We start from the raw sequence: 13145 nt of genomic DNA on the forward strand, positions 1-13145 counted from the left end.
CCACACACCTATTTAAAAGCATCAATGAATTGCAAAGATTCTGAACTTATATATAAAAAACTGCAGTCTGGAACAGATAATCCATACCAACATTTCTTCAAGCATAACAATTCAATAGAGATCCCTACAAAGCATACAGGCCATAACATTTCTAGGCATCAATAATCCTTTATGTTACTGACCGTTCATGTTTCCAGTCTTGAAAAGGGAGACTTTATTGTGCATAAACAGTGCATCGAATCAGTGAGAGGGTGTGACCCATTACAGGTGCTGACTGATGCTCAGTTCTACCTGTTTGTAATGCCTGTTTAAAGCATATTAATTTAGAAATGGCTAAACAAGCTTCTGCTCTGACAGCATCAGTAAATTACACTGCTGTTTAAAATCTTGCCAGTTCTGGCAACACATTCACAGCACTGCATCCCTTACACATGCAGTTTCAGACTTCAGCTCTATGTCCCAGTGCACCCTAGACTGCGCCATTTAAAGTGAGTTACTTGTTGAAATGTGATTCCTGTGGGAATGTCTGTAATCTACTAGAAACGTTAGCTCTGCTTATTCTAGGTAATAAAAGCTAATAGTTTGGATTTGTAGGGGAAAAAAAGATTTCATACTTTCCAGCTAAACAATCGGTCCAAGGTGATCTCTTTTCAAGCCGCTATAATACCAGTGCTTGCGTAATCCCCCGGTGGTGCGCACTCTCCTCCACCTGCTGGAGTTCTCACTGCGTCCTCTTCAAATGTAGAGGAGCCACAGCCTCCAGGGACAGCACTGTGGCACGCCGCTCATCTCTTAAGCACATTTAACGGCTCGTTAGCCTGCGGCTCGTCTCAGGCAGTCCCTCACGCCTTGGTCAGGTGCCATTCGCTAATGTGCTGGAAATGAACCGTGAGACGCTACAGTTCTGAGACGGAGCTCTGGGAGCCATTTTAGCTCTGAAAATGACAGCTATGCCCTGGCGTTTTGAGCTAAAGGGCAAAAATTATAAATATACACATATTGCCAGAATAAGCAAATTGTTGGTTCCATCATTTCTGTTGGAGTTACAGCAAACCCAAGCAACTGGTTTGGCTGTGACCTTCAGTTCCTTACAGAGCAGAGTTCCAGACATACACCATATTCACTGGATTATAAAAGCAACACATTTATTTGTATGTATTTAAAATTAAGATTAGCTAATATACATGATAAAAAAAAAATACAGAAAACCATGATGTTTAACACACAACTGATATAAACTGGGTGTTGGCAGTACTGGTTGTTTATGCCATGGAATCAAGGCTCTGCTGGGGGTCTGCCGAGGTCATAATCAGGGACAGACGCTTGGACAGTTCAGGACCAACGCGGCGGGTCGTTGACGTCACTCCCTCCCCACGACGGATCAGCACGTCTGACAGCAGTCTCACTTTGTCACGCTCGGACCTGCACCGACCGTATGCCTGTGAAGAAGTGGTAAGAGCAGGAACCTACTGAACCAGCGTCCAAAAGCGTGTTTGCTGAGCAGGAACCACAAACATGTCAATATTTGCTGTACACACAGATGAACAAAAGGCACTGGGTCTTCTGCACAGGCTCCCTCTGCCCTAGTGAAGGGGAGAGCAGGAGGGATGGAGCTCACCTGAACCAGGAGCTGGGGGGAGGGGTAGGCACTGATTATGGCGCTGGCCATGTCTGGGCTGACCCGGTTCAGCTGTTGGATCTGTCGCTTCCATACTTGCAGAAGACCTTTACCAGCCCTGTCCACCTTCTGACCACCTGCCCACTCACTCTCCAGATAAAAACTAAAGCCTGTCTTCTCTCTCTCCCGCCTAGAAGAGACACACACGACAGACAGACAGACAGGCGGACAGGCGGACAGACAGACAGGCGGACAGACAGACAGACAGGCGGACAGACAGACAGACAGAGAGGCGGTTGGTAAATAATGCCCCAGCCTGACGGCTCTGCTGAACTACACCATCTATAAAGACAAATTGTAAAACTGACGAACAAGAGGAAAACCTTCTGCCCACTCACTTGAACGGTGCTTCAGATACTGCCTTCGTTGTCATAGTAACGTAATTAGTGAAGTCCTTCCAGGTTGAATGAAAGTGAACTTGGACCCCGGTGTGCAGCTGCAGGTGAACCACGGCCTGAATGTAGGTGAAAATGTGGACGTTAATGTGCGAGTCCACACCAACTGCCAGCATGGACGTTAACGTCTGAGTCCAGACGGCACAGGTCATTAGTCAGGGCCAGACTGACCGCAGGCGTGGACGTTAATATGCAAGTTGTGTGAGATGTTTAGTATGTGAATGCAGACATGGGCATTAATAAAGCAGCCCAGACTGCCTAGATTGCAAAGGCAGCCGACTTCGTTTAAAATTTATTTTAGTTTTACGTGCAACACTCCAGCGTCTCAGCACTGTGTACAGACATAGCTTCTAGACACCTATATTACCTACTTACACATGCTTCTTGAATACAGTATCAAGGAAGACAGGATCAGATTTAGATTCACTATCAGAAGTATTTACTACATAGAAAAAGTGTTTTGCATCTGGAGCCATTCCCTTCACTGTGATGTATCGAAACAAGAAGCTACACGTAGTACCACTGCCAGAAACCATGAGAGAAGACTGCAGAAGAACTGCTTAAGGGGAAGAGTGAGGACAGTAGCTGAGAACACCCAGCACACACACACACACACACACACACACACACACACACACACACACACACACACACACACACACACACACACATACACATACACACACACACACACACACACACACCCACACACACACCCACACACACACACACACACACACACACACACACCCAGCACACACACACACACACACACACACACACACACACACAGCACACCCAGCACACACACACACACACACACCCCCAGCACACACACCCAGCACACACACCCAGCACACACACCCAGCACACACACCCAGCACACACACACACACACACACACCCCCAGCACACACACCCAGCACACGCACGCACGCACACACACACACGCACGCACGTACACACACAGTAGCTGAGAACACCCAGCACACACACACACACACACACACGCACGCGCACACACGCACGCGCACACACGCACGCGCACACACACAATTTCACACAGCAGCTGAGAACACCCAGCACACACACGCACGCACGCACGCACAATTTCACACAGCAGCTGAGAACACCCAGCGCACACACACACACAATTTCACACAGTAGCTGAGAACACCCAGCACACACACACACACAAACACAAAGTAGCTGGGACCAAAGCACATTCCACACATTTCCTGGATGACCTTATCCTGTAGAGCGTAATACAGCACCCTCTCAGGGCTGGTTTACTAATTTATAACGTGATGAACTGATAAATTGATTAAATGTTGAAAAGATCCCTTAAAAGAGCCCAGAACACTAACACAGCAATACATGCAGTCAATCACTATCAGCCAGTGCTGACTCAGAGGGCCAGACCTCGGAGATATGCCAAGCTGTAACACCGTTACCAAATTCCCCACACACTCACTGGACAATTCATAAGCCTCGACTGTGGATGTGTAAGAAATTATGCAAATCCTGTCTTTCTAAAATGACTAACCTACTGATAATATGCTATTTAATGTAGTTGCATTAAATGGCATATTGTTAAGGTAATTCTATTAAGTTAAAATAAAACCACAGTATTACACATTAGCCCGATAAACACTGGCTTCAATGCAACCTTTCACAATAAAGACTTGCCTCCTCCAAGTCTACCCGTGAAACTTCAGGAAGAGATTCGGTATCCTTCCTCCTCTTCTTCCTCACTCCGCCCTGCGGCTCTGGGTCCCTCTCCTCACTCAGCACCGCCGCACGGAACTTCTGACGACTCTTAGCACTCTGAGTTCTGTAGGTGAGAAGTTACAGCTCAAACATGCAGCAGGATTTTCTCAAACGGAGCACCATCAAACCTCAGTAGTCTGATGTGTGAAGTAGATCAGGTCTTTTCTCTTCAGAGCAATGTGACTCGAGTCTATTCTCCAAAGGCGTTTGAAGTCATTACTGTTCAGTCAGAACAAAATAGCAGTTTTTAACTAAATATTTCACTAGACCCAATAGGCCACATATATCTAAATATAATGTTACATTTACAAAAAAGTAACATAGTGTGTTACTTTTTGTGCTTGGGATCGACATCAAGATGCTGCTAGATTTACTGTCAAAGTGTTCATACCCCTCTTTATTACTCACTTAAAATACTTCTCCATATCAATAACAGCCAGTGTGAGGCTTCTGCTTGAGCTTCTGGCCTTGAGGCTGAAAACCCAAGAAGTCAGACTGCAGTCAGCTGTCCCACCACACGTTTGCTCCTGTATAAATAAAAAACATCTCCACACATGCCTCTCCAGTGCTTGAAACAGCTATTATTATTATTATTATTATTATTATTATTATTATTATGGGCTACATGAAACAGTACATCAAAGAGAGCCAACAGAACAGCTGTAAATAATTAAGGCATGTGCAAGTAATTACATTCATTATTTTTAATAGCTCAATTAAATCTTCACAGGTCAAATCTGCAATTCAGGATTGCCCTTTAGCCCACAAAACCGTCTTAATAATTTCATTAGATTTAGACTTGCAGCAGTGTGCATGAGAAGACGACTGACAAGTCAATGGCCTAATTACCACATTTACTGCTATTTGCATGACTCCTGGATCTAATATATCAGTATAAATCACAAAACTGGGTGTTAACACTCACCTTTTTGTAGTGATGAACCATGTTGATAAAATCATCTACTGGTACTTGAAGCACTGTGTGTGATTCGGTAATAGACAGTAGCTCTCCAGTCTGTGACCATATGTAGAATCCACAAGTTCATGGTATTATTTTTAATACCACCATATCACCACCATATGGTGAAAGTGGGAACATACATTAATAAACTGAGTGCACTGATCCATATCATAAGCTATACAGAACAACACTGTACTGAATGTATCTTATTGTAGATCCATATTCTTAAGGATAAACCTGGTACAGGGTCTGCAGAAATAGACAACACTAGGAGATTATGCTTGTGTGTGTGTGAGTGTGTGTGTGTGTGTGTGTGTGTGTGTGTGTGCGTGAGTATGCTGAGAACTAGCCTGAGGGCAGGGCGTGCGTCTGACCCAGGAGACACTGCGTGGGAGAAACTGCTTCTCGATGGTACAGCTGCAGCCCATAGCATGCAGGGAGGTCAGCAGAGCTCCACCACCCTCCAGCTGTAGTAAGCCTACCACAGAGACGGCTAATCAATCCTAATCCATTTGGCAAACACAGGTTAATATATAGTGCCAGTGCATGCAAATATTTACAGCAAAGAGCTTCTGATGTAATAGGAGGAACCAATTATGTACACACATACACACACACAGACATATATGTTCGTCCTCCTATTACATCAGAAGATAATGAGGACCTCTGTCCAAAATATCCTGTTTCTCTTTAGATTTTGTGTAGTTTACTACAATTTTTATATCACTGCAGTAACTTACCTCAAATAGTCTTCATATATTATATACCCACACACACACACACACACACACACACACACACACACACACACACCTTAAGGAATGGGAGATTGCTGGAGCAGAAACACCACCTACCTGGATCTACAGTCACCACCATGTGTTTGATGCACTCCTCGGGTCTCATGGCCTTCACAGCATCCACCAGTGCTTTCTTCTCCACTCGCAGCCGGTCTCGGAGACCCTGCTCCTCCGCTTTCCGCCTCCGGGCCTCCTGCTCTGCCGCCTCCACCTCTGCAGGGTGGTGCTTACGCTTGCGCAGGCACACCTCCACCTCTCCACCCCTCACATGGCACGCCGAGCCCCAGTTGGCACTCGGACGACTCGTGACATCTGAACAAGCTCCTACATTATCTTCTGCTTGGACTGCTGGTTTTCTGTGACAGGTGGTTATGGCAGGTAATGGCTGATCCATTACATGTCCGTTATGATTTGCAGAAGATGCTGGACTCTCATGCACTTCTGCCACTATACCTGGGTGCATCACCTTCTGTTTAAGCCTAACAGCCAGAGGAATGAAGGGCTCCTCCTCACTATCACTGCTGACCATAAACACTTCACCCCTAACAACTTCATTAGGACGACGTAGCTGAGACGAGGCCGAGTTAGTGATTTCAGAGCTTGATCCACCCGAACCCGGCAGGTTGCTCTTCCGTTCCTGTTTGTTTCCATGCTGAGAGAAATCTATGACTGGTAAATCCTCCGAGTCACTGTCGCTGAGCTGGAATTGTGCCCGTCTGCTGCTCCTCATGGTGGGGTTGTGTGGTCGTCACATCAGCCTAAACGTCCATCTACTCTCGTTTCTTAAACAGAAAATAAAACAACTTTGTTTCCATTTGTTCATAAGTTTGACATTTCGCTATAACTCACATGAAATGATGAATATAAGAAATGACTCCACTAGTCATACACACTGGTACATGTCATTCATCATCAAAGGAGTTATAGCTGTTATGCATTTATGTTTAACATTCAGTGTATGTACGATTAGACTTCTGCTCTTACATCTAACAGCAGGAACGTGATGCTGCTGTCATGATCACAACTCTGATGTGACTACATTTAAGTCAAGCTGTAGCTGGTGTTGACTAATGAAATAACACATTAAACTAACTAGTTAACACACGTGCATCTAGTTGACTACAAACCATGCTAACTAGTTAGCTGTCTAGCTAGCAACCACAGACTTACTTGTGTTTGGAAAACGAGGATTCAAACAGGACGAATGTCTAAAAGTTAAAAATAAGGTTCCTTTAAAATTAGCCTCCATAAAAAAAGAACAGAAAAGTTTGTAGTTATATAACGTGCTGGTATTTTGAACTAGGTCTGTTTGTGCACTTTCAGCATGTTTGTTTATAAACCGCGGGCTTTTTCTTCTCTTAACGCTTTAATTAAGACTTTAAACTACTGGGTCCATTACTGCCACCTACTGCCACCTACAACCGCTTGCGAATATGTAACTATTGAACCAAAATACGATCTAAAGAAGAAAGGAAGCAAAGCATAAGAAAAGAACAGAGATGGTTTGATCATGAATGCAGATCTCTCAAAAAGGAACTAAGAAAGCTATCAAACTTAAAATACCGACAACCAGAAAATCCAGACCTGAGATGAAAATACTGTGAAACCCTAAAACAATATAAACAATCAGTCCAAATGAAAAAACTAAAGCACACCAACAAAATCCTTCAAAGAATTGAAGACTCTATTAAACAAAATCAATTCTGGAAATTATGGAATAGTTTGGGCACAACAAAACCACAGGACTTACCAATGGAATATAGTGAAATTTGGAAAACACATTTTGAACATCTCTATGAAGAAATTCCTCAGCAAAATCTAAACCCCAACCATGGCCTGATCAAACATAAATTACATTTATTAGAGATAAAAGACAATCAAAATCCACTAGATTGTCCCATTACACAAGAAGAATTAGCTAAACAACTCAAATAGCTAAAATCTAAAAAAGCCTGTGCCCCTGGCTGCACTCCTGAGCTGCAGAGGGCAGTGCTCAAACTTTTCAACTTACTTTTCAAGGCTGCTTTTCTGACATCTGGAGCCAAGGACTCCTTACCCCAACCGATAAGAGCGGGGACGAGCTTGACCCAAACAATTTCAGAGGCATCTGTGTGAGCAGTAATCTGGGGAAATCTTTCAACAGCATTTTAAACAACAGAATCCTACAGAGTGGTGTTGGAGGGAAGTGAAGCTCCTGCTCTATGACCTGATGCTACTGTCCCCGAGCAGCATGGACCTTCTGGAGCGGTGCTGCCAGGAAGCAGGAACAGCTCTCAGTCATCTGTTCCTGAGACTCACTGACCATCAGACAAGTCATCACAGCACCATCCAACAGTCCCATCTAAATACCAGCCACATAATCACGCACTGCATGAACAGCTTTCTAGAACACTGGGAGAACCAAACCCAGGCTCAGAGTAAGCTAGAATGCTAGAATTCTTAAAAACAGTACAGACTGGAGTCATATCTTCTGAGACCCAAAACAGAGACATTTCCTGACCAAGTATCGGCTCAGTGACCACAGCCTGGCTATAAAGACGGGCAGCTATAAACGGCACTGCCCTGCCTGAGAGACAGTGGGTAACACCCAGCATCACAGCTCACTCAGTACAGTATTGGGTGTATAGATATATGTATATACAATATATGTTCATAAATATATAAACAAAATAAGAGCAACAACAATTATGAAATAAGTGACAGCACAGCAAAGGTAAAGAATAAAAATATCAATAATAAAGAAAGTAAAATAAAGACTTACTGAAATTTTTTTGTATTGATATTTTTATTCTCTATTCAAAGGATATATATAATATAATATTATATCTATATAAGATATTTTATTACTTTCAATAAGTCTTTATTTTAATTTTTTTATTATTGATATTGTTGATATATAATACCCCGCAGTTTGAGGCTCTTAAATCTCGCGGGATTTGAAGCGCAGCGATCACAGTGCGCGTGAGTGTCGTAAAAAAGCAAGATGGCTGCGCTGATGTCCTTATTATTAAGACCCAGGGCTGGTAGGTTTTTGTTGTTTAAGTCGTAGTTTCTGCTATCTACCCACGCAAATTTCGAGATAACCTCAAGATAACAAGTACTGGCGAATAATGTGATTCTGATCTGGGTAACCTTGTGAATTATCGTCTAATCAGCCCAGTTGACAGCTGGTTCTCCTTGTTCACCTAGTAATAGATGTACTTGGCTAGTCAACATGTATGTAGTTCTAACAATTTCACATAGCAGCCGACATACTGACACACTAAACTAAGTTAGTTAAATAGCAAATGTTTTGTTTCTGCAATTACCGTATAACATGTCCACGGTTGTGATGGTTGTGGTGAGACCCAACTAGCTAGCTACTACCCGGTCACGTGTAGAAGGTCGTAGATTCGGTCAAATGAATTCAGGCATGTTCTGAGAAAATAAAGCCTTGTGTCAGTATTTTGTCTCTGTTTTTGCAGGTATTCTAATGACATGTGAGGCACCAGTAGTTATTTCTACAAGATTTGCCTCGAAGAAGTCTGGTGGCAGCAGTAGAAATTCGGGAGGAAAAAGTCCAGGACGCAGATACGGCTTTAAGAAACAAGAGGGTAACGTTTACAGACACCCTCATCCTTAAGAAACAAGAGGGTAACGTTTACAGACACCCTCATCTTTAAGAAACAAGAGGGTAACGTTTACAGACACCCTCATCTTTAAGAATCAAGAGGGTAACGTTTACAGACACCCTCATCTTTAAGAAACAAGAGGGTAACGTTTACAGACACCCTCATCTTCAAGAAACAAGAGGGTAACGTTTACAGACACCCTCATCTTCAAGAAACAAGAGGGTAACGTTTACAGACACCCTCATCTTTAAGAAACAAGAGGGTAACGTTCACAGACACCCTCATCTTTAAGAAACAAGAGGGTAACGTTCACAGACACCCTCATCTTTAAGAAACAAGAGGGTAACGTTTACAGATACCCTCATCTTTAAGAAACAAGAGGGTAAAGTTTACAGACGCCTTCATCTTTAAAAAAAAAAGAGGGTAACATTTACAGACACCCTCATCTTTAAGAAACAAGAGGGTAACGTTTACAGACACCCTTATCTTTAAGAAACAAGAGGGTAAAGTTTACAGACGCCTTCATCTTTAAAAAAAAAAAAAGAGGGTCACATTTACAGACACCCTCATCTTTAAGAATCAAGAGGGTAGCGTTTACAGACACCCTCATCTTTTCAGCAAGGAAGTACTAATCCCTTACTCTTTTAATTCCTTTACTATGTGACGGGTGTTTCTAGACTACCTGTTATACTAAGGCACGTAGAATTAAAGGAGGAACAGTCCGCCTCTCTTTGCCAGTCAGTCATAATGGCAAGATTGTGTGTGGGTTTTCACTCCTTCTCCCTGTTGTCACTCCTTTGCCTTCTCTTTTTATCTCTCTTATTGCTTATGCCTGATCTAGCTACTTCTATCTACTTTTAGCATTCCCTTGAGACATAACATGAGATTTTTTTGCATCAAGCTTGTTACATTGTGTGGTTTCTAATTTTACAAGCTTGTATCTAACCCCGTTTGCTAACTCAACCAATACATTTGCTAATGTAAATAACATGCCTTTGCTGTAGTGATCTAATTTGTGATTTAGGTAATTTATATGTGGCTAGTGTTAAAATTAATCCATTATTATTACATTGTCTTCTGTGTGGCTAACTTGCTTTTAAACATTAGCATAGTTCAAATTCTAGTGCTAGATTTATGAAGAGAAACTGAGGGGGGAGAACCATTTCATTGAATGGTAACACTTGCTCCCCTTTATATGATAAAATGCAATTATATGAGCAAACAGTGTAATATGTATACTGCCTTTACAATTGGTGTGGAAGCTAATTCTGTTTTCTTGTCACTTCTTTCACACGTTTTTCTTGGTCTTTAAAGGAAACTTTGTTCATGCTGGAAATATCCTTGCTACGCAGCGCGCATTGCGTTGGCATCCAGGAGCTCATGTAAGAGAATTCTTTATATTATCCTCATTATTCAGTACACTCTCTACATCACTTTCACATTTGTCACATGCATTTCTGAATGTACAACATTGGTTTAATTCTGCAGTGATGTGTTAAGTAAAATGTTGGGGAGGCTAGTGTGAACATTATGGGTTAGGAAGTGACTGGTAGTACAGGCAGTGCAGTTGTGCGTGCTATTGGACCAGTACATAAAGCCCGTATGGGACTGGGGGCACTGAACATACACTACTGGGTACGGCCTTCTTCACCAGGCAGGCCAGCTTGTGCTTAAAGAGGTGTGGCTTGGGAAGCAGTGGGGGTGGAGCTGGGTTATAAGACCTCACTGATGAAGTCTTAGGCCTACTGCACTTAATGCAGCACAACACAGCCAAAGGATGCTGCCTACCTCATGACCCCTTTGAAGAGCCTGTGATACTTTGATTGCTAGTATGAATGCTGGGCTTTATATGAAATTCGAATGGTTTGGCACGGGATATTTTACATTTTATCCTGTGTATAATTGCACTATGCTACAGGTAAAGGGTACGACACGTACGCCAGATAAAAAGGTAACAATAAGAAGCAACCACAGAGATGGAATTTGCAGGCATATGGAAATGTATAGCTAATATGACAGATTTATTGATTCGTAGGCATATGGAAATGTACTCTATATAAACTACATGCTCATTTCTGATAGGTGGGTAAAGGATCGAACAACACCCTGTTTGCACTGGAGGATGGAGTTGTTAGGTTCACCAAGGAGGTGTACATTCCCCTGCCTCGCAGTGCCGAAGCCAAAGACGTCATCGTCAACCTTCCCAAAGGAGCCGTTCTCTACAAGTCCTTCATCCATGTCGTACCCACAAAACAGGAGAACAACTTCAAACTCGTAGACATGGTTTGAGGACAGCGAGAGACTTGTATTGACCAAGTTTGTATTTGTATTGACTCAAGCTGTTTTACGTTTGTGATTCTGAGGAATATTATGACAGACTGAACGGAATAATGAATGACAGTGGCACATGGAACTTGTCATGCTCAACGCTGGCAGTAGTGGAACAGTCCTTTATTTTGTCCTCTCTTATGCAGTCATGTTAATAAATGTGCTATTAAAACTTCAAAGTACAACATGGCTCGGTTTAGGTTCTCAGAGGCATTTCACGAGGAAAACAAGACGTCAGCGTTATTATTTCTTTATTCAGTTCTTATAGGAGGTGATGGAAAGCTGAAAAACCTCAACCCCTATGGTACAGGGGCTGGGGCTTTTAATGAGACTTTTCAAAGACCAAGACAAACTAGAATGCATGCATGCAACATTTTAGGCTAAACAGATGCTTTATAGCAAGAAAATATGTAACATGCATTATATATGTAAAACACATTGTGTAAAACGTGGTGCTTTTATCTGCATAAGAGGTATGCAGGTTACCAGGCAATGTACACAGTCTGCAGTCATCTTCCTGAATGTCATAACACAGCCATCATGGGAGAGGAAGTCCTGTTCACAGAGATCATTGGAACTCTGTGTAAACATTATGAAGTAGAGGGTATACAGACAGACAATGTAAAGGTATCAAAATACAGGAGAATCGAGGAAGCAAACGAACAGCCTTGAGCTGGATTATTGTCAACCGCCAGCCACTCGTGAGGGTAAACACCCAGCTGAAGTTAGCAGTGCTTCTGATATGTATGTAGCAATGCCAAAAATGTCATCAATGCATCTCAGTTTGTAAGGGTACAAATACAGTGTATTGTTCAAAAAGTGTTTCTGAACAAATCAACAGTGGCTGGAATAAGATGGCCACGTTTAAGTACTCATACGGATTCCTCTTATTTGTGAATAGTACTTGGAGTCACAAGTGAAGCAGTTCAGATTCAACACAAATTCAGCCAGTCTTAGTCTGTAGGAGGGTTCTTCTAAGGCATCAAGAAAATCTGTTAAAGCTCTTAGACTATAATCATTAAGATTGAATGTGTACAGACCTTTAAATATTAATTGATAAAATCAGGCAAGTAGAGTTTGTTCTTTCAGTTTGTCCTTTCAGGTGTTCAATGATTTGTAGAAAGTGAAGAGTATATAGGTAAAGACTGAACAATTGGTTGAAACATGTCATCTAGAAACTAGAATATAATTCTGCTGGGCAGCAACATGTACAATAGGACATCCAGGATTATTTTCCTTATGGAATGTTCAGGAGGAGATGGATATTGGTACAGCGAGGATTCTCTACAATAAGATTATGTGCAGAATTAGGGAGGTCTGCTGAAATGGTATGATTAGCAGTGGCCTGAATAGAGATCTTGTGTCTGTGGAGTGATGTCAGAGCTGTTCCACTCTCAACAAGCGGTTTGATTGCTTCCTTCTTCTTTTTTACAAACAACAGAGTAGAGCATAAGGGCAGATTATTCTTCCTGAGGTATATTAATTAAGATTAACTTACATTTTCTAGTTGGTTGGTTGGAGATGTTCAGGAAGCCTTGGTTGAGTTATATTTCGAAAAATCCAAGGTTTCCACTAACATCATGGTGTGTATATTAAGTATTCTTG

The 13145-nt window shown here is 42.3% G+C and overlaps 2 protein-coding genes across 6 annotated transcripts; one reads left to right on the top strand and one right to left on the bottom strand.

Moving 5' to 3' along the window:
* Positions 1–1169: 1169 nt before the first annotated feature.
* On the bottom strand, positions 1170–7873 carry eme1 (essential meiotic structure-specific endonuclease 1). Of its 4 annotated transcripts, none has more exons than XM_076999906.1 (9): positions 7613–7873; positions 5659–6383; positions 5155–5282; positions 4769–4858; positions 4252–4370; positions 3763–3907; positions 2017–2132; positions 1619–1808; positions 1170–1439 (listed from the first exon to the last, which is right to left on the bottom strand). In XM_076999906.1, the coding sequence occupies exons 2-9, from the start codon at positions 6329–6331 to the stop codon at positions 1263–1265; spliced, it is 1638 nt and encodes a 545-aa protein (XP_076856021.1). In that variant the 5' UTR covers positions 6332–6383; positions 7613–7873; the 3' UTR covers positions 1170–1262. The 4 variants fall into 4 exon arrangements, with proteins under 4 accessions (XP_076856021.1, XP_076856020.1, XP_076856017.1 ...); XM_076999905.1 differs by lacking the exon at positions 7613–7873 and adding an exon at positions 7352–7560; XM_076999902.1 differs by lacking the exon at positions 7613–7873 and adding an exon at positions 6772–7034.
* Positions 7874–8520: 647 nt separating this feature from the next.
* Positions 8521–11725, top strand: mrpl27 (mitochondrial ribosomal protein L27). 2 transcript variants are annotated; one of them, XM_076999907.1, is made up of 4 exons: positions 8521–8624; positions 9066–9194; positions 10527–10594; positions 11295–11725. In XM_076999907.1, exons 1-4 carry the CDS (start codon positions 8585–8587, stop codon positions 11499–11501), a joined length of 444 nt encoding a protein of 147 aa, XP_076856022.1. In that variant the 5' UTR covers positions 8521–8584; the 3' UTR covers positions 11502–11725. The 2 variants fall into 2 exon arrangements, with proteins under 2 accessions (XP_076856022.1, XP_076856023.1); XM_076999908.1 differs by having other exon boundaries at positions 8615–8728.
* Positions 11726–13145: the final 1420 nt, after the last annotated feature.

The sequence above is a fragment of the Brachyhypopomus gauderio genome, chromosome 3 (genome assembly GCF_052324685.1).
Source record: "Brachyhypopomus gauderio isolate BG-103 chromosome 3, BGAUD_0.2, whole genome shotgun sequence".
NCBI lineage: Eukaryota > Metazoa > Chordata > Actinopteri > Gymnotiformes > Hypopomidae > Brachyhypopomus > Brachyhypopomus gauderio.